Below are 24,725 nucleotides of genomic sequence, written 5' to 3' on the forward strand. Positions count from 1 at the left end.
TAGGTTGTTCCCGTTGTTTCTCTCCCTAGGGTTCTTCAGATATCTCTTTGCCGTAGCCATGACCACAAATGAAGGAAACAGCATTGTGACCAAACAATTTAATTTTTGTTTCATCTGACCATAACACAGAAGACCAGAAGTCTTCTTCTTTGTCCAGATGAGCTTTTGCAAAGGCCAAGCGAGCTTTTGTGTGCCTTATCTGGAGAAGTGGCGTCCTCCTTGGTCTGCATTGTGCAGTGTCCGTTGGATTGTCTGCCTTGAGACATTGCCACCAGCAGAGCCCAGATTCTTGGATTCTTTTTCACCTCTCTAACTATCCTTCTGGCCAGCACAGGTGTCACTTTTGGCTTCCGACCACGTCCTCTGAGATTTTCCACAGTGCGGAACATCTTGTATTTTTTGCTCAAATGTAAATAAAAGCTGAGAAATGTTTTTTTTTTCCACAATAATGCCTCTTGTACATCGTCTTATTATCTTTTGGGAGACACCTATGTCATTTCCCGTCAAAAAATTACTTGCTGGTTGAATAAAAGTATCTTTAAGTCAAAATTTGCCAGGGGTATGAATAATTATGGGCAGCACTGTACATCTGAATACTTTATGTATTTGCATGTAATTAAACATTTAGCATAGACACTGAGTTATTCAATACATCAGTATAGCACCACCTGAAGTTTGATTTTTTTCTTATTTCTTTGACCTGCTCACTGAGATGGCCACACATGCTCAGTCTCATCCTTAAACTGCCTCCTGAACTGTGATAGGGAGAGCTGAGACACACCCCCCTAGCTGCAGCAGAAAAGACACTCCCCTTGAGCTTTCAGCTTGATATAAATCTATCAGAGCAATGAATGGGGAGATCTCTGAATCCATGCGAGGTACAGGGCTGGTTCTAGCTTTGTTAGAAAGAGATTGTCATGTACTGTATGATGTCTGTTTTGCATATTTTATATTAGTCATGGGATAACCCCTTTAAGCTAATTCTATTTAATCGATGTATAACTTGTGCAGTGAGAATCTATCTACTTTATTATAAATTTATGTCACATTGTAAATGAATGTGGTACTGTATTTTGGATAGTACTGTATTGTTTTTTTGGAGAATGCTTGATGGTAATGTGATTAATGGTGCAGGTCATGGGCAATGTAACTGTGGACTATGTGATTGTAAAGAAGGTTGGACTGGAAGAAAGTGTGAACATCCACGGTCCTGCCACCTCTCAGCAGAAGAAAGCAAGAAAAGATGCCAGGGAAGCTCCTCGCTGCCATGCTCTGGAAGAGGTAAGTTAACAAGATAAAGATCTACAGTATACAAGATGTTATTAGAAATATGTGCTATAAGGAGTGTGTATAATGATTTATATTCAGTGGGTCCCTCCAAGGTCACCATAGCACTTTAGCGTTAGTATGTGTAATAGACCTATTTATGAATTAGATTTTCTAGATGTAGACTGGATGAGAAACACAAGAAATACACTACTTTGAAGTCTTGCATCAGGCCACGTCCCCACCTCAGTGGTATGCAGTACATGAAAGGTATTACAATAGATTTTACAAAATTCAATTAAGTTCAATGCAAAACACAAGAATTTCTAAATAGATAATACACCGGCCTTAAGAACTATAAGACACAGAGTAACAAATATGACGTTGTTTTATCGTAAATATATATTTTAAGTGTTTTGTTGACTGGTCCTATACAATTACCAGTTCTAGAAAGTTGTCTTGTGTATTATGTCTTTTCAATGAAGTCAAATTTTTTTCTAAGAATATCATGACCTTATCATTTTGGAGCACCAGCCTACTTGAGACAGTCTTTCTACCATGCCGTCAGCTTTTGTTAAGACTGAAAATGGATTACATTTTTAGACTTTTGCGAACTCTTTTTCACTCTCTGCACTTGTCTAAATTGCTTTAAGGATAGCTCTGATTTACTTCATGTGGCTTTCTATGGAGGCAGCTTTAATCCTTTGTAGGAGACTTTTCATAGCAGATAATGTTTTTTTTTACATTTTATCCTTAACCTTCCGTGTTTTGTCTCTGCTTAAAGGTACATACCCATCCCAATATTTTTAATCACGTATTAACAACCTTTATATGAATATACTATGGGGTAATTTATTAAGACCAGTGTTGTGGATGCTGGTCTTAGTAACCCCTATATCTGGAGGTGGATACGCCGACGTTATGAAGAGGTGCATCCAGCACCAGTATAAATGTAAGCCAGCTTCCTTGCTGACTTACATTTCGACCATTTTCTACGCCTAAAACAGATGTAGAAAATTATGAATGAGATGGGCCTCCAGGCCAGTCCCCTTCCCTGCCCACGCCTACTTTTTTAGACTTGGCGTGAGCGGGGAAAAGTTGCAGATTGCGCTGCAACTAACCATTGTGCTGCAATCTGCGCCTGAAATACACCAAATATAGTTGTAATCCAGGATAATAAATGACCATCTATGCGGTTTTATACAAATGGATTTTTTTGGGATACAATATTTTTTGAAGTCACGCCATGTATTCTACTTCCTGCCCTGGCTCTAACTTCCTTTTTGTTTGGATTTTCAGCACAGCAAACTTTCAGACCACCACTGCGACCAGAGAGAAACCCCTTGTAGTGACTCAATTAGAGCATCACACATTATACTGATAAGTACAATGCTTTTTTTTAAAGCATCTTTATTTAGGCCTATCAGGAAAACAATAGAGTTGTCATGCTGTTATCCCAATTCTACACCTATTATTATTATAGTGAGGAGAACCCTTTGGATAACATCTTCCTCACACAGGAGCAGTAAACTGATAATGGGTTACCTATCTACATAGAAGGTTTTATCATTTGTGCTGACTTCTAAAGAAGGACAATACCTTGCATTATATTATCAATTGTATAGTCCTACCAAAAAGAAAAGCACCTAAACATTTAAAAATTGCTTTCTGTGAATATTCATTTTACAAAGATAACCAATTTCTGAAGCAAATGCCTCTTTAACCCCTTAAAGGGGTTGTCCGGGTTCAGAGCTGAACCCGGACATATCCCCATTATCACCCAGGCAGCCCCCCTGACTTGAGCATCGGAGCAGTCATGCTTAATCGCGCAGGGCAAAGGCATTTTCTGGAGTTCTGGTGATGAACCGGGCTCTCCTTAGGGCTGCCAGGTGGAGGCTTCTGCCCATCAGTGAGCCTGTAAAACGACTAGGGCAACGCTAAAGCACGCCTATCAAAGCCGGTGACGTCACCGAACACACTGCTGGGTGGAAGCCTCCGCCCAGCAGTGTGTTATTGTAAATAAAAGAGTCCTTGCCCTGCACGATCCAGCGCAGGGCAAAGGAAAGCATCGGAGCATAAGATGGTGACATTATGGGTTAAACCCCTTTAAGGACCTCCGCTGTATATGTACGCCGGAAGTCCTGTCCCTAAGGGTCCATTCACACGTCCGTAATTTCGGTCCGCATTCATTCCACAATTTGCGGACCCATTCACTTTCAATGGGGCTGGAATGGATGCGAATTCGCATTTTCGGGATCCGCATCCGTTTTTTTCAGGATCCGTTTTTTCGGGATCCGCAATTCCGTTCCTGAAAAAAATAGAACATGCCCTATTATTGTCCGCAATTACGGACCAGAAAAGGCATTTTCTATTATAGTGTCTGTGATGTGCGGTCCGCAAATTGCGGATCGCACATTGCAGGTGTCTATGTTTTGCAGATCCGCAAAACACTTACGGACGTGTGAATGGACCCTAAACATGGCGCCCGCTCGCATTTTCAGCGGATACCATAGCCACCAGGTTTCTGCTATTTTAAATATGCGAGACGCGCGGCACATGTATGCAATCAGCCTTATGGCTGATCACATACATTTTCCCCTTCAGATGCCGTGGTCAAATGTGACCACGGCATCTGATCAGTCCGGAAGCGAAAGTAGCGCGCTTCCGCTCCGTTAACAGCATTCCCTAACTGAGATCGGGGAACCTGTTACTTCTCTGAAATAGCCTGAAGCCTCAAGATGGCTTTGGAGCTTATTTCAGGAATATACCAATACAGGCCACTAGGTGCCAGCATTGTATTGGTATAGTGCAAATGAAGTGTTTAATGATGGCTATATAGCCATCAATGAACACAATAGGCAATCTAATGATTTCCAGTTATTGTCACCCAAGGTGACTTAAAAAAATAAAAAAAAAACATTTTTACAAATATAAATAAAAAAGTTCAAATCACCCCCCTTTTCTTAAAATAAAAATACTTAACCAATAAAAAAAAAAAACATCATGGGCAATGCAGCATGTGAAAATGCCCATACAATTCAAATATAACAATATTAATAGCATACGGAAAATGGTGTAACGGGAAAAAAAATTAAAACGGCCAATTTGCCATTTTTTGTCACTTCAACTACCTTTTTTAATTTTTTGTATAAAAAGTGATCAAAAAATCACACACACTTTAAATTGGTATCAATGAAATGAACAGATCACCCTGCAAAAAATGAGCCCTCACACAGCCCCGTACACATAACTACAAAAGTTATAGGGGTCAGAATATGGTTATAAAAAATTATTATTTTTTTCCTCAAAGGCTTTGAATTTTTTTTTCATTATTAAAACGCAAGGATAATTATACAAGTGTGGTATCGTTGTAACCGTACTGACCTGGAGACTAAAGATAACAGGTCACTTTTACCGCATAGTGTACAGTGTAAAAAATTAAAATAAAAACCTTTATCAGAATTGCATTTTTTCCCACTTCTACCCCATTTGGAATTTTCTTCCGCTTCCTACTACATGGTATGCAATCGTAAATAGTGCCATTAGAAAGTACAACTTGCCCCGCAAAAAATAGCCCTCATAATGATATGTGAATGGAAAAGTAAAAAAGTTTGGACTATGGGAAGGCGGGGAGTGAAAAACGAAAACGCAAAAAAGGAAAATCTTAAGGTCATTAAGGGTTTAAATGCCTATTATTGATGTTAAATCTAGTTTGTTGCTCCATTATATAAATAATGGATACTACATAACCTATAAACAGAGCATGTTTCCAAGCCAACACTGAACTGATACCTCATTATCGTCCATGGAGCAGACCACTATTCCTTCTACTCCATCTAGGAAATTGGTACCATTTCAGATATGGTATAGCCACAGTCTTGGAATATATCCAACATTCTGCAGGCCACAATCAACAACCTGATCAACTCTATGCGACGAGATGTGTTGCACTTTGTGATGCAAATGGTGGCCTCACCAGATAGTGACCAGTTTTCTGACCCCCCCCCCCCCCCCAGTAAGGCAAAACTGTGCACATTTCAGAGTGGACTTTCATTGTGGGCAGTCTAAGGCACACCTGTGCAATATTTATGCTGTCTAATCAGCACCTTGATATGCCACACCTGTGAGGTGGGATGGATTATCTTGGCAATGGAGAAGTGCTCACCAACACAGATTTAGACAGATTTGTGAACAATATTTGAGAGTAATAGGTCTTTTGTGTATGTAGAAAATGTTTCAGATCTTTGAGTTCATCTCACGCAAAATGGGAGCAAAACACTGAAAAAGCCATACTGTCGTGTGCATGAGCCCTATGGGGTGTTAGATCATATGTGCACCATAATTTGTGACTTTTGAAGCTTCTTGCCACTTTTCCGAAGTTCCAAGAAAAGAAAAAGGGCTTAGGCTACTTTCACACTTGCGTTGTTAATTCCGGTATTGAGATCCGGCAGATGATCTCAATACTGGAATTAAACAAATCTGTTTTGATTTTTGCACATCAGTATGCATCAATTCTGTTAGGATGCGTTTGTGCCAAATTAAAACGGAAATAAACAGATCACTAAATACATTGAAAGTCAATGGGTGACGGATATGGTTTTTTAGCCTCCCCATTTTTTCAATTTTTATGACTGGACACAAAACCGCAGCTTGCAGCTGTTTTGTGTCCGGTCACAAAACGGAATGCTGACGGAATGGAAGACATCCTGATGAATCCTGAATGGATCTCTTTCCATTCAGAATGCATGAGGACTAAACGGAATTTTTTTTTTCCGGTATTGAGATCCTCTTCCGGATCTCAATACTGGAAAACAACAACGCAAGTGCAAAAGTAGCCTTAGTAAGGCAGATGGGTGTTTGCGCCGCCCGACATATTTACTATAAGTGGCGTCAGTTATAGCTGAAGTCTATGCCAGTATCTGGTGCACGAACAGCCAGAGATGCACCTCTTAAACTAGGTGCATCTAACGCCAGTGCAGGGAGATCAAGATAAATGTCCCTCATTGTTTCATCTTCTGAAGCCCATTCTTAGTATTTTACTTGGTTAAGGACTCATACACTAAACTAGGGCTGAAACGATTACTCGATTAAATCAAGTAATTCGACACCCAAAAAATTCTCGATGCAAATTTTTTGCATCGAGGATTTGTTTGTGTCATGTGACCACGGAGCGGGACTGAAGCGCTTGCTATTACTCACCGCTCCGTGGTCACCCGCCGGCCCCGAACGCGCTACACTTTTAGCCCTGACACATCGTCAGGACATAGTGCACGTAAGTGTGCATTATGACCTGATGCTGTGTGATGTCAGGACGACAGTGCAGCGTGTGGAGAAGAAGATGAAGAAGCTGTGGAGCAGCCCCTCTACAGGAGAGCTAAGTACTTTGTTTCACTGGCACTGGGGACATGGCTAGGAGGGGGAGATGGTAGCACTGGGAGGGCAAGCTGGTGGCAGTGGGGGGGCACCTGGTGGCACTGGGGGGACAGCTGATGGCACTGGGGGCCCCTGGAGGCACTGGGGGACAGCTGATGGCACTGGGGGCAGCTGATGGGGGACAGCTAATGGCCCTGGGCAAGCTGATGGCACTCTGGGAGAAGCTGGTGGCACTGAGGGGGCAGCTGGTGGCACTGAGGGGGCAGCTGGTGGCACTGGGGGGCAAGCTGGGTGCACTGGGGGAGAGCTGATGGCACGGGGACAGCTGATGACACTGGGGGGGAAACTGATGGAACTGGGGGGAAGCTGATGGCACGGAGGGGGCAGCTGGTAGCACTGAGGGGGCTGCTGGTGGCACTAAGGGGGCAGCTGATGACATGGGGGCAACTGATGGAACTGGGGGGCTGATGAGTTTTTATGAAAAAAAGTTATTTTAAGTAGTTTTTTGTTATTAGAGTACTCAATTAATCATTAGATTAATTGATAGCATACTTGATTACAAAAATAGTCAATAGCTGCAGCTCTACACTCGACCATATGTATTTGCTGTCCCCAAAACACGGATTCGCAAAAAAAACTAATGCCATCTGTGTGATATCCGTTTACATCTGTTTTTTGTTTTTTTTGTGGATCGATTGTAATAATTCTTGTCCTTGTCCGCAAAACAGACATGAATAGGACATGTTCTATTTTATTGCGGAACGGACTTGCGGACATATGGATACAGAATGCACACAGTCTTTTCCGTTTTTTTTTTGCGGTCCCATTGAAATGAATGGTTACACATATGGGCCGAAAAAAACTGGAATGGGCAAAAAATATGTTTGTGTGCATGAGCCCTAAGGATGCAGAAATGGAAAGGCTGGACTTGGATGCAGGGCTATCATACCCTATATGTGAACACTTTAAAATAGTTGTGTAAAATAAAGGTAGTGTCATATTTACCAAGCTCTGGTGAAAGTGACATGGAGACTATGTCAGGAATATGGAAAGGGCTTCAGTGTCTCAGAATAATTTCCTATGCCTGCCATTTTTATTATTAAAAAGTGCATAAATCCTGCTAATACGTGTACAGTGGCAGAACTGGAAGAGACCCAAGGGGACCCAAAGGCCATTCTGTCACATAAGAGACGACTGATAGATTATAGTCCTGATATAATTTTACCATAAAAATATCTACTCCAATTATAGTACATAATATATACTATATGTACTGTATTTTTTATAGTAGAGACCTGTTCTAGCTGAATAACACAAATAGGAAGGATTTATTCCCTGCACGCCAGATTTCTGGCTACAAAAAGTAACTAAAAAGGGCTTTTTTACACACCAAAAATGTGCAAAATTTTGAAAACTGGAGTAACATTTCTAGACAAAAGTGTCATATTTAAGAATGTGCCAAATCTATCAAACAACCTGTGACATTGAGTAAATTGGTGCAAAGTATCCCAACACAGATTCAAGAAAAACTGACTTCAAAAATTCCGCTCATGAAGAATTTCCCAATGGTATCTGTAAAAAAGCCTCACATCTATGAGCCAGGTGAAGTTTCATAATAATTTACTTAACCACTTCCCATCTGGGCCATTTGCCCCCTTCCTGACCAGGCCAAATTTTGCAAAACTGACATATCTCACTTTATGTGGTAATAACTTTGGAACGCCTTTATTTATCCAAGTCATTCAGAGATTGTTTTCTCGTGACACATTGTACTTCATGATAATCATAAATTTGAGTCAAAATATTTCACCTTTATTATGAAAAAATCCCAAATTTACCCAAAAATTTGAAAAATTCGCAATTTTCTAAATTTCAATTTCTCTGCTTTTAAAACAGAAAGTGATACCTCATAAAATATTTATTATTTAACATTCCCCATATGTCTACTTTATGTTGGCATCATTTTGGAAATGTCATTTTATTTTTTTAGGACGTTAGAAGGCTTAGAAGTTTAGAAGCAATTCTTAAAATTTATAAGAAAATTGCCAAAACCCACTTTATAAGGACCAGTTCAGGTCTGAAGTCACTTTGTGGGGCCTACATAGTAGATACCCCCATAAATGACGCCATTGTAGAAACTACACCCCTCAAGGTATTCAAAACCGATTTTACAAACTTTGTTAACACTTTAGGCGTTCCACAAGAATTAAAGGAAAATGGAGATCAAATTTTTAAATTTCACTTTTTTGGCAGATTTTCCATTTTAATCCAATTTTTTTATTTAACACATCGATGGTTAACAGCCAAACAAAACTCAATATTTATTACCCAGATTCTGTGGTTTACAGAAACACCCCACATGTGGTCATAAACTGCTGTATGGGCACACGGCAGGGCGCAGAAGAAAAGGAACTCCACATGGTTTTTAGATGCCATGTCCCATTTGAAGCCCCCTGATGCACCCTTACAGTAGAAACTCCCAAGAAGTGACCCCATTTTGGAAACTAGGGGATAAGGTGCCAGTTTTATTAGTACTATTTTTGGGTACATATGATTTTTTGATCATTCATTATAACACTTCATGGGGCAAGGTGACCAAAAAATTGGTTGTTTTAGCACAGTTTCTATTTATTTATTTTTACAGCGTTCACCTGAGGGGTTCAGTCAAGTGACATTTTATAGAGCAGATCGTTACGGACGTGGCGATACCTAATATGTATACTTTTTCTCATTTAATAAAGTTTTACACAATAATAGCATTTTTGAAAAAAAAAATTATGTTTTAATGTGTCCATGTTCTGAGAGCTATAGTTTTTTTTATTTTTTGAGAGATTTTCTTATGTAGGGGCTCATTTTTTGCGTGATGAGGTGACGGTTTTATTGGTACTATTTTGTGGGACATACGCGTTTTTGATCACTTGGTGTTGCACCTTTTGTGATGCAAGGTGACAAAAATTGCCTGTTTTGACACAGTTTTTTTTTTTTTTTTTACGGTGTTCACCTGAGGGGTTAGGTCATGTGATATTTTTATAGAGCTGGTTTTTACGGACGCGGCAATACCTAATATGTATACTTTTTTTTGTTTCACTTTAACACAATAATAGCATTTTTGAAACCAAAAAAATGATGTTTTAGTGTCTCCATGTTCTAAGAGCTATAGTTTTTTTATTTTTTGAGAGATTTTCTTATGTAGGGGCTCATTTTTTGCGGGATGCATGTGATATTTTTATAGAGCTGGTTTTTACGGACGCGGCAATACCTAATATGTATACTTTTTTTTATTTGTTTCACTTTAACACAATAATAGCATTTTTGAAACCAAAAAAATTATGTTTTAGTGTCTCCATGTTCTAAGAGCTATAGTTTTTTTATTTTTGAGAGATTTTCTTATGTTGGGGCTCATTTTTTGCGGGATGAGGTGACGGTTTTATTGGTACTATTTTGTGTGACATACGCGTTTTTGATCAGTTGGTGTTGCACTTTTTGTGATGCAAGGTGACAAAAATTGCTTGTTTTGACACAGTTTTTTTTTGTTTTTTTACGGTGTTCATCCGAGGGGTTAGGTCATGTGATATTTTTATAGAGCTGGTTTTTACGGACGCGGCAATACCTAATATGTATACTTTTTTTTTTTTTTCTATTTTTAATTTTTTTTTTTTTCATTCCTTTTACTTGGGGACTTTTTTTTTTTTACATGTGAAACTTTTTTTTATTTTTTTATTTTCAACCTTTTATTTTTTTTATTTTACACTTTTCGTCCCCTATAAGGTCATACAAGACCTCTGGGGGACATTTACTTCACTTTTTCTTTTTTCTTTTCACTGTTGATTTCTCCTGTAACTGGGGCTGACATAGTAGCCCCAGTTACAGGACAAATACACCCCTATAGAGGCTGTACAGCAGCAATCCTGCGCTGTACAGCCTCACAGCAGGGCTGATCGAGGTCTCTGAGAGACCTCACACAGCTCCTGCACACTCCGGTCACGGCGGTCACATGACCGCCGGGCCGGAACAGGAAGCGCACAGCGCTTCCTTCTCTGCAGACACAGCGCTCGGTGAGCGCTGTGTCTGCAGCGATCTAGAAGGCAGGGACACCTGGGCACTGTCCCTGCCTTGTCTTAGGGTTGCCCTGCTGTCACTGACAGTGGGCAACCCGATCAGCAGTTGCACGATTAGCGTGCAGCTGCTATTTCTGAAAGGACGTTTTAGAACGTGCTTTCAGAAATAGACGTCCACCCATAGGACGTTTATATCCTATGGGCGGACGTGAAGCGGTTAAAGAGATTGTCTCTCTTCAGCAAGTGACATTTATGTAGAGGAAGTTAATGCAAGGCACTTACTAATGGATTGTCCATATTGCTTTCTTTGCTGGCTTGAATCATTTTTTCATCACATTATGCAGGGTCAGACTACGGTAATTACTCTGGGGTATATTTAGACACACACGCATGGCACAAAACTAGCGTTAAAAAGAAGCAAAATTTGGCACACACCATGCTTGATCAAAACTTTGTGACTTTTTTAGGATTTAGAGCCCCAGTTGCCACTTTTACTAAAAATGGAGCAAAACAGGACAGGGTGGTGCAGGGCCTGACATACTTGGGCCAGCACATTTAAACAGTTGATGCCAGGAAACTGTTGTAGATTATACCGTATATCTACACCAGCTCCTTTGATGGCGTAGATTTCCGTTTTGGCGCATGGACCTGCATTGATGCGACACAATTATTATAAGATGTGGTACATCTGACACCAGTAGGGGAAATCCCCCCCCCCCCCATGTTTTTAACTTTTCAGGTATTATTAAGACTAACATTTCATATATCAGTCTTGTTAAAAAGTGCAGACCTCTTAATAAATTTGCTGCACCTTCTGCAAGTCCGTGTGACAGAAAAGCAAATATTCATAATCTACATGCTGGCAGAGTTGACTTTGCTAGCGTGCATGCTGGTAAACGAGTGGAGTGGCCCTGCGATTGCAGCTAGTCGGCCACATTCATTATGCCTGTGGGAAAGTAATTTATTTTCACACATTAATCTTTTACTATATACAGTGTTCCCTCAAGACACAATGGCCTCAGGATACAATATTTTCAACATACAATGGTCTTTTCTGACCCATCGTAAGTTGAAACTAGACTCAACATACAATGCCTCAGACCCGGATCCCGCCAATCCAGGCCACTTCCCCGGTAAAATAGCTGGATTATATGCCAATTAGCAGAAGTTCCTGACTGCTATTTGTAAGAACTTATTTTATCTGTCTTAGTTATCTGCTTATTTTTCTTAAATCTTCATTTTCTCTTACCTTGGATGGAATTTTTGAGCTTTGGAACCAATTACTCAGGTTACAATGGTTTCAACATACAATCGTCGTCCTGGAACCAATTCATATTGTAACTTGAGGGACCACTGTATACTGTACAAGCTCATTGTAAGAAGTCAATACATTTCACCGGTAAACATATTGACATCTGTATTTCTATTTTCAGTATTTTCCTGATGATCTCAGTTGTCCTGATTTCAGTCTGTCATTTCAGTTTTCCCAGGGTAAACTGAAGCCGCTTCCATTTCCAATATGATCAAACCAAGGTGATTAATATTAATTATATAACAATCACTTGCTATCCGCACTACAAATGATATGAATGACCTTACCTGATAGTCAGTAAAAGAAAAGAGTTTCCCTGTGGCTTTCGATTTCCTTAAGTGTGTTTTTAAGGACCCATTCACATGACCGTATTTTTAGTCCACATCCGATCTGCTTTTTTTTTTTGCGGATCATACACGGACCTATTTATTTCTCACACGGTGTGCTGTCCATTTTTTTTTTTTGTTTTTTGGAATTCATAGAAATGAATGGGTCACCTGCCACACTCAAAAAATGAGAATCGTATTCGAACCAAAAATACGGTCGTGTAAATGAGGCTTAATCTTTACGAATCCTTCAAAAAAGAAAGTCCTGAAACAACCCGTGATACATAAAGTATACCCTGGTGTTACGGTCCCTCCTGTGACAGAGGTGAGAAGATGTGAAGCTATCTGGCAGGTCTCTCTGTTTTCCTCTTTGTGTGTTGTTTGGCAGGATCTCACCTCTCCACAGTTTCTGCTTGTTATCAGTGATAAGGCTCTATTTAGGTCTGCCTCACACTGCTGACCATGCGGTTGATATTTTCTCTTGGAGTTGCTAGAGCTTGTTTGTCTTGGATCTCCTGCTTCTCCATTCATCTCAAAGCTAAGTACAAGTTGCCTGTTCTGTTTGTTGTTCTCTGGTGTGTTTTGGTTCTAGGCCTCAGGGAGACGCGGGTTTCTTTATCTGGGAAGGAACCAGCTGTCTCGTTTCCTGCTACCTATCCTAGGGCTCGTTAGTTTTAGCAGGGCATAGGTATCCGGCGTATGAGCATTTTCACCATCAGGATCTGCTCATACTGGCAGGAGTTAGGGAAAGAAATAAGGGGTTGGGTCAGCACAACCTGCCTGTAGGTGCAGATCGCTATGGCGAAATACATATACAAACGGAAAATGCAAATGTGATCGCACACTACATCCAGCACTCTGCCCTCCATGCTGGATGAGACATTGGTTTATATTTTGGCCAAAGCATAGTAAGCCACTCACCGCGTCAAGGCTGTCTCATGAGTGGTCCCCAACTCTTGCCCCCACCTGTTCACGGGCCATGACAGCCACATAAAATCCAGGGAATGCAGGTCAGCATGCAAGCCAAGTACACTTTGCTTGTAACCCCGTCCGGCGCCATTACAGCTCTCATCGGATCCAGGGATGCAAGTACCAACATGCATGCTGAACCCACCATATACTTCTCCTGGAGCCAAATGGCTAATGGTAGGTTCTATACAAGCAGACTCAGTTTTATACTGACTTTAAAACCAGCCTCAAGGACAGATTAACTGGTCAGGTGTGCAATGACTCCAAGGAGATCGCCACGCCTCCAATATATACTACAAAGAAAAAAATAAGGGGTTGGGTCAGCACAACCTGCCTGTAGGTGCAGATCGCTATGGCGAAATACATATACAAACGGAAAATGCAAATGTGATCGCACACTACATCCAGCACTCTGCCCTCCATGCTGGATGAGACATTGGTTTATATTTTGGCCAAAGCATAGTAAGCCACTCACCGCGTCAAGGCTGTCTCATGAGTGGTCCCCAACTCTTGCCCCCACCTGTTCACGGGCCATGACAGCCACATAAAATCCAGGGAATGCAGGTCAGCATGCAAGCCAAGTACACTTTGCTTGTAACCCCGTCCGGCGCCATTACAGCTCTCATCGGATCCAGGGATGCAAGTACCAACATGCATGCTGAACCCATCATATACTTCTCCTGGAGCCAAATGGCTAATGGTAGGTTCTATACAAGCAGACTCAGTTTTATACTGACTTTAAAACCAGCCTCAAGGACAGATTAACTGGTCAGGTGTGCAATGACTCCAAGGAGATCGCCACGCCTCCAATATATACTACAAAGAAAAAAATAAGGGGTTGGGTCAGCACAACCTGCCTGTAGGTGCAGATCGCTATGGCGAAATACATATACAAACGGAAAATGCAAATGTGATCGCACACTACATCCAGCACTCTGCCCTCCATGCTGGATGAGACATTGGTTTATATTTTGGCCAAAGCATAGTAAGCCACTCACCGCGTCAAGGCTGTCTCATGAGTGGTCCCCAACTCTTGCCCCCACCTGTTCACGGGCCATGACAGCCACATAAAATCCAGGGAATGCAGGTCAGCATGCAAGCCAAGCAGTGGCGTTGCTAAGGCTGGTGTCACCCGGTGCGGTAGAAAATGGTGTCACCCCCCCAGGATGAGTCACGTAGGGGACGTCCTTCAAGCTCCGCCGCGGTGCCGCTGACACCCCTTACGTCCTTCACTGAGCCTGCCGACTGACCCAAGCGGTAATGCGGGGGGGAGGGTTTGGATAGTAAACAGACCGCTGACGTGGGAGGGGGGGGGGGCTAAGCAGACAGATTGCCAACAGGAAGGGGGGTTGGGGGTGCTAGCAGGCAGATCGACAACTGGGGGGGGGGGGGTCGGATTAAAATTTTTGAGAACAGGTTCCCTACTACGGCGGGCGCGTGGCGTCGGGACACGTACACCATATATATCCAACACACACATATAAATACACCATATACATGGTACACATACATAAATACACTATACTATACAGCAGCACATACCTCTCACATCCAGGGCCTCCCAGGTGATGTCTCCTCCGATGTAGATCTTCTCTGTCATCATCTTCTCCGTTTGGTCCAGACAGTTCTTTCAGCCGCCTCGTCTCTGCAGAGTGTGACACACAGACATCTTAGTGTCCTCACTTTTCTATCATCATCCCCCAACCTGGAGTCCCCACAGTGTTATCCTGCGGCTCGCTGTGCTCCCCAATACCCCCAAAAACTATCCTGAAGAAATAATAGTGCCCCCATAGTAATTGTGCTCCTCATAGTCCCACCCATAGTAATTCCCTTCTAGAGTTCCATAATTAGTAATACTGCCCCCTACACTGCCCCACATTAAGTAATATGCCCCCCCACACTGCCCCACATTAAAGGGGTTCTGCACTTTTTTTAACTGATGATCTATCCTCTGGATAGATCATGAGCATCTGATCAGCGAGGGTCCGACGCCTGGGACCCCCGCCGCTCAGCTGTTTGAGAAGGCAGCGAGCCGCGGATTTCTCGCTGTTTACCGCTGGTCCAGTGACGTCATGACTAGTATCACTGGCCTGGGCGGGGCTGAGCTCTGTTCACTTGAATAGAGCTTAGCCCCGCCCAGGCCAGTTGATACTAGTCGTGATGTCACTGGGCCAGCGGTAAACAGCGAGAAAGCCGCGCCGCTGCTATAGCGCCGCTGCCTTCTCAAACAGCTGAACGGCGGGGGTCCCGGGTGTCGGACCCTCGCTGATCAGATGCTCATGATCTATCCAGAGGATAGATCATCAGTTAAAACAAAGTGCAGAATCCCTTTAAGTAATATGCCCCCCCACACTGCCTCACATTAAGTAATTTGCCCCCATACTGCCCTCCATTATGTAATTTGCACCCCCCCACTAAGTAATTTGCCCCCACACTGCCCTCCATTATGTAATTTGCCTCCACACTGCCCTCCATTATGTAATTTGCCCCCACACTGCCTTCCATTATGTAATTTGCCCCCACACTGCCCTCCATTATGTAGTTTGCCCCCACACTGCCCTCCATTATGTAATTTGCCCCCACAATGCCCTCCATTATGTAGTTTGCTGCATTTCCAGGAAATGCACTTTAATGCTCCATGAGTCATAGAGCATTAAAGTGCATTTCCACCTTCTGTTCAAGCTTTAACCTGGCTGGACCTGGAGGCCAAACCCCCCCCCCCCCTAAATGTAATAAATACTATAATGGGGTATTTATCTAAATATAAAGTCAATATGCGCTCTCTGCGCTACTTACCACACCTCCTCCTCCCTTAGGCGCGGCAGTGGCAGGTCTGGCTGGCTGTGTGAGTGAGTCACTGCTGTCACGTGACTCACCACCCAATCCATTAGCTCCAGACTCGAGTCCTAGGCCTGCTGGCTGCTCCTGCAGTGCATCAGCCGCGGCGCCACTCAGCAGGCAGTCACACCCCCTTCACCACGTGACGGCCGGGCAGACGCGCTTGCGAGAAGTAAGGAGAACTCCGGCGGCCGGCGGGTGACACCCCATCAGACTGGTGTCACCCGGTGCGGCCCGCACCCCCCGCACCCCCCTCGCAACGCCACTGAAGCCAAGTACACTTTGCTTGTAACCCCGTCCGGCGCCATTACAGCTCTCATCGGATCCAGGGATGCAAGTACCAACATGCATGCTGAACCCACCATATACTTCTCCTGGAGCCAAATGGCTAATGGTAGGTTCTATACAAGCAGACTCAGTTTTATACTGACTTTAAAACCAGCCTCAAGGACAGATTAACTGGTCAGGTGTGCAATGACTCCAAGGAGATCGCCACGCCTCCAATATATACTACAAAGAAAAAAATAAGGGGTTGGGTCAGCACAACCTGCCTGTAGGTGCAGATCGCTATGGCGAAATACATATACAAACGGAAAATGCAAATGTGATCGCACACTACATCCAGCACTCTGCCCTCCATGCTGGATGAGACATTGGTTTATATTTTGGCCAAAGCATAGTAAGCCACTCACCGCGTCAAGGCTGTCTCATGAGTGGTCCCCAACTCTTGCCCCCACCTGTTCACGGGCCATGACAGCCACATAAAATCCAGGGAATGCAGGTCAGCATGCAAGCCAAGTACACTTTGCTTGTAACCCCGTCCGGCGCCATTACAGCTCTCATCGGATCCAGGGATGCAAGTACCAACATGCATGCTGAACCCACCATATACTTCTCCTGGAGCCAAATGGCTAATGGTAGGTTCTATACAAGCAGACTCAGTTTTATACTGACTTTAAAACCAGCCTCAAGGACAACAGATTAACTGGTCAGGTGTGCAATGACTCCAAGGAGATCGCCACGCCTCCAATATATACTACAAAGAAAAAAATAAGGGGTTGGGTCAGCACAACCTGCCTGTAGGTGCAGATCGCTATGGCGAAATACATATACAAACGGAAAATGCAAATGTGATCGCACACTACATCCAGCACTCTGCCCTCCATGCTGGATGAGACATTGGTTTATATTTTGGCCAAAGCATAGTAAGCCACTCACCGCGTCAAGGCTGTCTCATGAGTGGTCCCCAACTCTTGCCCCCACCTGTTCACGGGCCATGACAGCCACATAAAATCCAGGGAATGCAGGTCAGCATGCAAGCCAAGTACACTTTGCTTGTAACCCCGTCCGGCGCCATTACAGCTCTCATCGGATCCAGGGATGCAAGTACCAACATGCATGCTGACCCACCATATACTTCTCCTGGAGCCAAATGGCTAATGGTAGGTTCTATACAAGCAGACTCAGTTTTATACTGACTTTAAAACCAGCCTCAAGGACAGATTAACTGGTCAGGTGTGCAATGACTCCAAGGAGATCGCCACGCCTCCAATATATACTACAAAGAAAAAAATAAGGGGTTGGGTCAGCACAACCTGCCTGTAGGTGCAGATCGCTATGGCGAAATACATATACAAACGGAAAATGCAAATGTGATCGCACACTACATCCAGCACTCTGCCCTCCATGCTGGATGAGACATTGGTTTATATTTTGGCCAAAGCATAGTAAGCCACTCACCGCGTCAAGGCTGTCTCATGAGTGGTCCCCAACTCTTGCCCCCACCTGTTCACGGGCCATGACAGCCACATAAAATCCAGGGAATGCAGGTCAGCATGCAAGCCAAGTACACTTTGCTTGTAACCCCGTCCGGCGCCATAACAGCTCTCATCGGATCCAGGGATGCAAGTACCAACATGCATGCTGAACCCACCATATACTTCTCCTGGAGCCAAATGGCTAATGGTAGGTTCTATACAAGCAGACTCAGTTTTATACTGACTTTAAAACCAGCCTCAAGGACAGATTAACTGGTCAGGTGTGCAATGACTCCAAGGAGATCGCCACGCCTCCAATATATACTACAAAGAAAAAAATAAGGGGTTGGGTCAGCACAACCTGCCTGTAGGTGCAGATCGCTATGGCGAAATACATATACAAACGGAAAATGCAAATGTGATCGCACACTACATCCAGCACTCTGCCCTCCATGCTGGATGAGACATTGGTTTATATTTTGGCCAAAGCATAGTAAGCCACTCACCGCGTCAAGGCTGTCTCATGAGTGGTCCCCAACTCTTGCCCCCACCTGTTCACGGGCCATGACAGCCACATAAAATCCAGGGAATGCAGGTCAGCATGCAAGCCAAGTACACTTTGCTTGTAACCCCGTCCGGCGCCATTACAGCTCTCATCGGATCCAGGGATGCAAGTACCAACATGCATGCTGAACCCATCATATACTTCTCCTGGAGCCAAATGGCTAATGGTAGGTTCTATACAAGCAGACTCAGTTTTATACTGACTTTAAAACCAGCCTCAAGGACAGATTAACTGGTCAGGTGTGCAATGACTCCAAGGAGATCGCCACGCCTCCAATATATACTACAAAGAAAAAAATAAGGGGTTGGGTCAGCACAACCTGCCTGTAGGTGCAGATCGCTATGGCGAAATACATATACAAACGGAAAATGCAAATGTGATCGCACACTACATCCAGCACTCTGCCCTCCATGCTGGATGAGACATTGGTTTATATTTTGGCCAAAGCATAGTAAGCCACTCACCGCGTCAAGGCTGTCTCATGAGTGGTCCCCAACTCTTGCCCCCACCTGTTCACGGGCCATGACAGCCACATAAAATCCAGGGAATGCAGGTCAGCATGCAAGCCAAGCAGTGGCGTTGCTAAGGCTGGTGTCACCCGGTGCGGTAGAAAATGGTGTCACCCCCCCAGGATGAGTCACGTAGGGGACGTCCTTCAAGCTCCGCCGCGGTGCCGCTGACACCCCTTACGTCCTTCACTGAGCCTGCCGACTGACCCAAGCGGTAATGCGGGGGGGAGGGTTTGGATAGTAAACAGACCGCTGACGTGGGAGGGGGGGGGGCTAAGCAGACAGATTGCCAACAGGAAGGGGGGTTGGGGGTGCTAGCAGGCAGATCGACAACTGGGGGGGGGGGGTCGGATTAAAATTTTTGAGAACAGGTTCCCTACTACGGCGGGCGCGTGGCGTCGGGACACGTACACCATATATATCCAACACACACATATAAATACACCATATACATGGTACACATACATAAATACACTATACTATACAGCAGCACATACCTCTCACATCCAGGGCCTCCCAGGTGATGTCTCCTCCGATGTAGATCTTCTCTGTCATCATCTTCTCCGTTTGGTCCAGACAGTTCTTTCAGCCGCCTCGTCTCTGCAGAGTGTGACACACAGACATCTTAGTGTCCTCACTTTTCTATCATCATCCCCCAACCTGGAGTCCCCACAGTGTTATCCTGCGGCTCGCTGTGCTCCCCAATACCCCCAAAAACTATCCTGAAGAAATAATAGTGCCCCCATAGTAATTGTGCTCCTCATAGTCCCACCCATAGTAATTCCCTTCTAGAGTTCCATAATTAGTAATACTGCCCCCTACACTGCCCCACATTAAGTAATATGCCCCCCCACACTGCCCCACATTAAAGGGGTTCTGCACTTTTTTTAACTGATGATCTATCCTCTGGATAGATCATGAGCATCTGATCAGCGAGGGTCCGACGCCTGGGACCCCCGCCGCTCAGCTGTTTGAGAAGGCAGCGAGCCGCGGATTTCTCGCTGTTTACCGCTGGTCCAGTGACGTCATGACTAGTATCACTGGCCTGGGCGGGGCTGAGCTCTGTTCACTTGAATAGAGCTTAGCCCCGCCCAGGCCAGTTGATACTAGTCGTGATGTCACTGGGCCAGCGGTAAACAGCGAGAAAGCCGCGCCGCTGCTATAGCGCCGCTGCCTTCTCAAACAGCTGAACGGCGGGGGTCCCGGGTGTCGGACCCTCGCTGATCAGATGCTCATGATCTATCCAGAGGATAGATCATCAGTTAAAACAAAGTGCAGAATCCCTTTAAGTAATATGCCCCCCCACACTGCCTCACATTAAGTAATTTGCCCCCCATACTGCCCTCCATTATGTAATTTGCACCCCCCCACTAAGTAATTTGCCCCCACACTGCCCTCCATTATGTAATTTGCCCCCACACTGCCCTCCATTATGTAATTTGCCCCCACACTGCCTTCCATTATGTAATTTGCCCCCACACTGCCCTCCATTATGTAGTTTGCCCCCACACTGCCCTCCATTATGTAATTTGCCCCCACACTGCCCTCCATTATGTAGTTTGCTGCATTTCCAGGAAATGCACTTTAATGCTCCATGAGTCATAGAGCATTAAAGTGCATTTCCACCTTCTGTTCAAGCTTTAACCTGGCTGGACCTGGAGGCCAAACCCCCCCCCCCCCTAAATGTAATAAATACTATAATGGGGTATTTATCTAAATATAAAGTCAATATGCGCTCTCTGCGCTACTTACCACACCTCCTCCTCCCTCAGGCGCGGCAGTGGCAGGTCTGGCTGGCTGTGTGAGTGAGTCACTGCTGTCACGTGACTCACCACCCAATCCATTAGCTCCAGACTCGAGTCCTAGGCCTGCTGGCTGCTCCTGCAGTGCATCAGCCGCGGCGCCACTCAGCAGGCAGTCACACCCCCTTCACCACGTGACGGCCGGGCAGACGCGCTTGCGAGAAGTAAGGAGAACTCCGGCGGCCGGCGGGTGACACCCCATCAGACTGGTGTCACCCGGTGCGGCCCGCACCCCCCGCACCCCCCTCGCAACGCCACTGAAGCCAAGTACACTTTGCTTGTAACCCCGTCCGGCGCCATTACAGCTCTCATCGGATCCAGGGATGCAAGTACCAACATGCATGCTGAACCCACCATATACTTCTCCTGGAGCCAAATGGCTAATGGTAGGTTCTATACAAGCAGACTCAGTTTTATACTGACTTTAAAACCAGCCTCAAGGACAGATTAACTGGTCAGGTGTGCAATGACTCCAAGGAGATCGCCACGCCTCCAATATATACTACAAAGAAAAAAATAAGGGGTTGGGTCAGCACAACCTGCCTGTAGGTGCAGATCGCTATGGCGAAATACATATACAAACGGAAAATGCAAATGTGATCGCACACTACATCCAGCACTCTGCCCTCCATGCTGGATGAGACATTGGTTTATATTTTGGCCAAAGCATAGTAAGCCACTCACCGCGTCAAGGCTGTCTCATGAGTGGTCCCCAACTCTTGCCCCCACCTGTTCACGGGCCATGACAGCCACATAAAATCCAGGGAATGCAGGTCAGCATGCAAGCCAAGTACACTTTGCTTGTAACCCCGTCCGGCGCCATTACAGCTCTCATCGGATCCAGGGATGCAAGTACCAACATGCATGCTGAACCCACCATATACTTCTCCTGGAGCCAAATGGCTAATGGTAGGTTCTATACAAGCAGACTCAGTTTTATACTGACTTTAAAACCAGCCTCAAGGACAGATTAACTGGTCAGGTGTGCAATGACTCCAAGGAGATCGCCACGCCTCCAATATATACTACAAAGAAAAAAATAAGGGGTTGGGTCAGCACAACCTGCCTGTAGGTGCAGATCGCTATGGCGAAATACATATACAAACGGAAAATGCAAATGTGATCGCACACTACATCCAGCACTCTGCCCTCCATGCTGGATGAGACATTGGTTTATATTTTGGCCAAAGCATAGTAAGCCACTCACCGCGTCAAGGCTGTCTCATGAGTGGTCCCCAACTCTTGCCCCCACCTGTTCACGGGCCATGACAGCCACATAAAATCCAGGGAATGCAGGTCAGCATGCAAGCCAAGTACACTTTGCTTGTAACCCCGTCCGGCGCCATTACAGCTCTCATCGGATCCAGGGATGCAAGTACCAACATGCATGCTGAACCCACCATATACTTCTCCTGGAGCCAAATGGCTAATGGTAGGTTCTATACAAGCAGACTCAGTTTTATACTGACTTTAAAACCAGCCTCAAGGACAGATTAACTGGTCAGGTGTGCAATGACTCCAAGGAGATCGCCACGCCTCCAATATATACTACAAAGAAAAAAATAAGGGGTTGGGTCAGCACAACCTGCCTGTAGGTGCAGATCGCTATGGCGAAATACATATACAAACGGAAAATGCAAATGTGATCGCACACTACATCCAGCACTCTGCCCTCCATGCTGGATGAGACATTGGTTTATATTTTGGCCAAAGCATAGTAAGCCACTCACCGCGTCAAGGCTGTCTCATGAGTGGTCCCCAACTCTTGCCCCCACCTGTTCACGGGCCATGACAGCCACATAAAATCCAGGGAATGCAGGTCAGCATGCAAGCCAAGTACACTTTGCTTGTAACCCCGTCCGGCGCCATTACAGCTCTCATCGGATCCAGGGATGCAAGTACCAACATGCATGCTGAACCCACCATATACTTCTCCTGGAGCCAAATGGCTAATGGTAGGTTCTATACAAGCAGACTCAGTTTTATACTGACTTTAAAACCAGCCTCAAGGACAGATTAACTGGTCAGGTGTGCAATGACTCCAAGGAGATCGCCACGCCTCCAATATATACTACAAAGAAAAAAATAAGGGGTTGGGTCAGCACAACCTGCCTGTAGGTGCAGATCGCTATGGCGAAATACATATACAAACGGAAAATGCAAATGTGATCGCACACTACATCCAGCACTCTGCCCTCCATGCTGGATGAGACATTGGTTTATATTTTGGCCAAAGCATAGTAAGCCACTCACCGCGTCAAGGCTGTCTCATGAGTGGTCCCCAACTCTTGCCCCCACCTGTTCACGGGCCATGACAGCCACATAAAATCCAGGGAATGCAGGTCAGCATGCAAGCCAAGTACACTTTGCTTGTAACCCCGTCCGGCGCCATTACAGCTCTCATCGGATCCAGGGATGCAAGTACCAACATGCATGCTGAACCCATCATATACTTCTCCTGGAGCCAAATGGCTAATGGTAGGTTCTATACAAGCAGACTCAGTTTTATACTGACTTTAAAACCAGCCTCAAGGACAGATTAACTGGTCAGGTGTGCAATGACTCCAAGGAGATCGCCACGCCTCCAATATATACTACAAAGAAAAAAATAAGGGGTTGGGTCAGCACAACCTGCCTGTAGGTGCAGATCGCTATGGCGAAATACATATACAAACGGAAAATGCAAATGTGATCGCACACTACATCCAGCACTCTGCCCTCCATGCTGGATGAGACATTGGTTTATATTTTGGCCAAAGCATAGTAAGCCACTCACCGCGTCAAGGCTGTCTCATGAGTGGTCCCCAACTCTTGCCCCCACCTGTTCACGGGCCATGACAGCCACATAAAATCCAGGGAATGCAGGTCAGCATGCAAGCCAAGCAGTGGCGTTGCTAAGGCTGGTGTCACCCGGTGCGGTAGAAAATGGTGTCACCCCCCCAGGATGAGTCACGTAGGGGACGTCCTTCAAGCTCCGCCGCGGTGCCGCTGACACCCCTTACGTCCTTCACTGAGCCTGCCGACTGACCCAAGCGGTAATGCGGGGGGGAGGGTTTGGATAGTAAACAGACCGCTGACGTGGGAGGGGGGGGGGCTAAGCAGACAGATTGCCAACAGGAAGGGGGGTTGGGGGTGCTAGCAGGCAGATCGACAACTGGGGGGGGGGGTCGGATTAAAATTTTTGAGAACAGGTTCCCTACTACGGCGGGCGCGTGGCGTCGGGACACGTACACCATATATATCCAACACACACATATAAATACACCATATACATGGTACACATACATAAATACACTATACTATACAGCAGCACATACCTCTCACATCCAGGGCCTCCCAGGTGATGTCTCCTCCGATGTAGATCTTCTCTGTCATCATCTTCTCCGTTTGGTCCAGACAGTTCTTTCAGCCGCCTCGTCTCTGCAGAGTGTGACACACAGACATCTTAGTGTCCTCACTTTTCTATCATCATCCCCCAACCTGGAGTCCCCACAGTGTTATCCTGCGGCTCGCTGTGCTCCCCAATACCCCCAAAAACTATCCTGAAGAAATAATAGTGCCCCCATAGTAATTGTGCTCCTCATAGTCCCACCCATAGTAATTCCCTTCTAGAGTTCCATAATTAGTAATACTGCCCCCTACACTGCCCCACATTAAGTAATATGCCCCCCCACACTGCCCCACATTAAAGGGGTTCTGCACTTTTTTTAACTGATGATCTATCCTCTGGATAGATCATGAGCATCTGATCAGCGAGGGTCCGACGCCTGGGACCCCCGCCGCTCAGCTGTTTGAGAAGGCAGCGAGCCGCGGATTTCTCGCTGTTTACCGCTGGTCCAGTGACGTCATGACTAGTATCACTGGCCTGGGCGGGGCTGAGCTCTGTTCACTTGAATAGAGCTTAGCCCCGCCCAGGCCAGTTGATACTTATCGTGATGTCACTGGGCCAG

At 45.1% G+C, this 24,725-nt stretch overlaps 1 protein-coding gene across 1 annotated transcript in view; it reads left to right on the forward strand.

Moving 5' to 3' along the window:
* The window catches only part of ITGBL1 (integrin subunit beta like 1), a 649,132-nt gene that overhangs the window by 288,064 nt on the left and 336,343 nt on the right, over positions 1 to 24,725 (forward strand). The window contains exon 7 of the mRNA XM_040425263.1: positions 1,135 to 1,281. Within this exon, the coding sequence (XP_040281197.1) occupies positions 1,135 to 1,281 (147 nt within the window). The remainder of the gene's footprint in view (positions 1 to 1,134; positions 1,282 to 24,725) is intronic.

This window comes from Bufo bufo, chromosome 3, assembly GCF_905171765.1.
Source record: "Bufo bufo chromosome 3, aBufBuf1.1, whole genome shotgun sequence".
Classification (NCBI taxonomy): domain Eukaryota; kingdom Metazoa; phylum Chordata; class Amphibia; order Anura; family Bufonidae; genus Bufo; species Bufo bufo.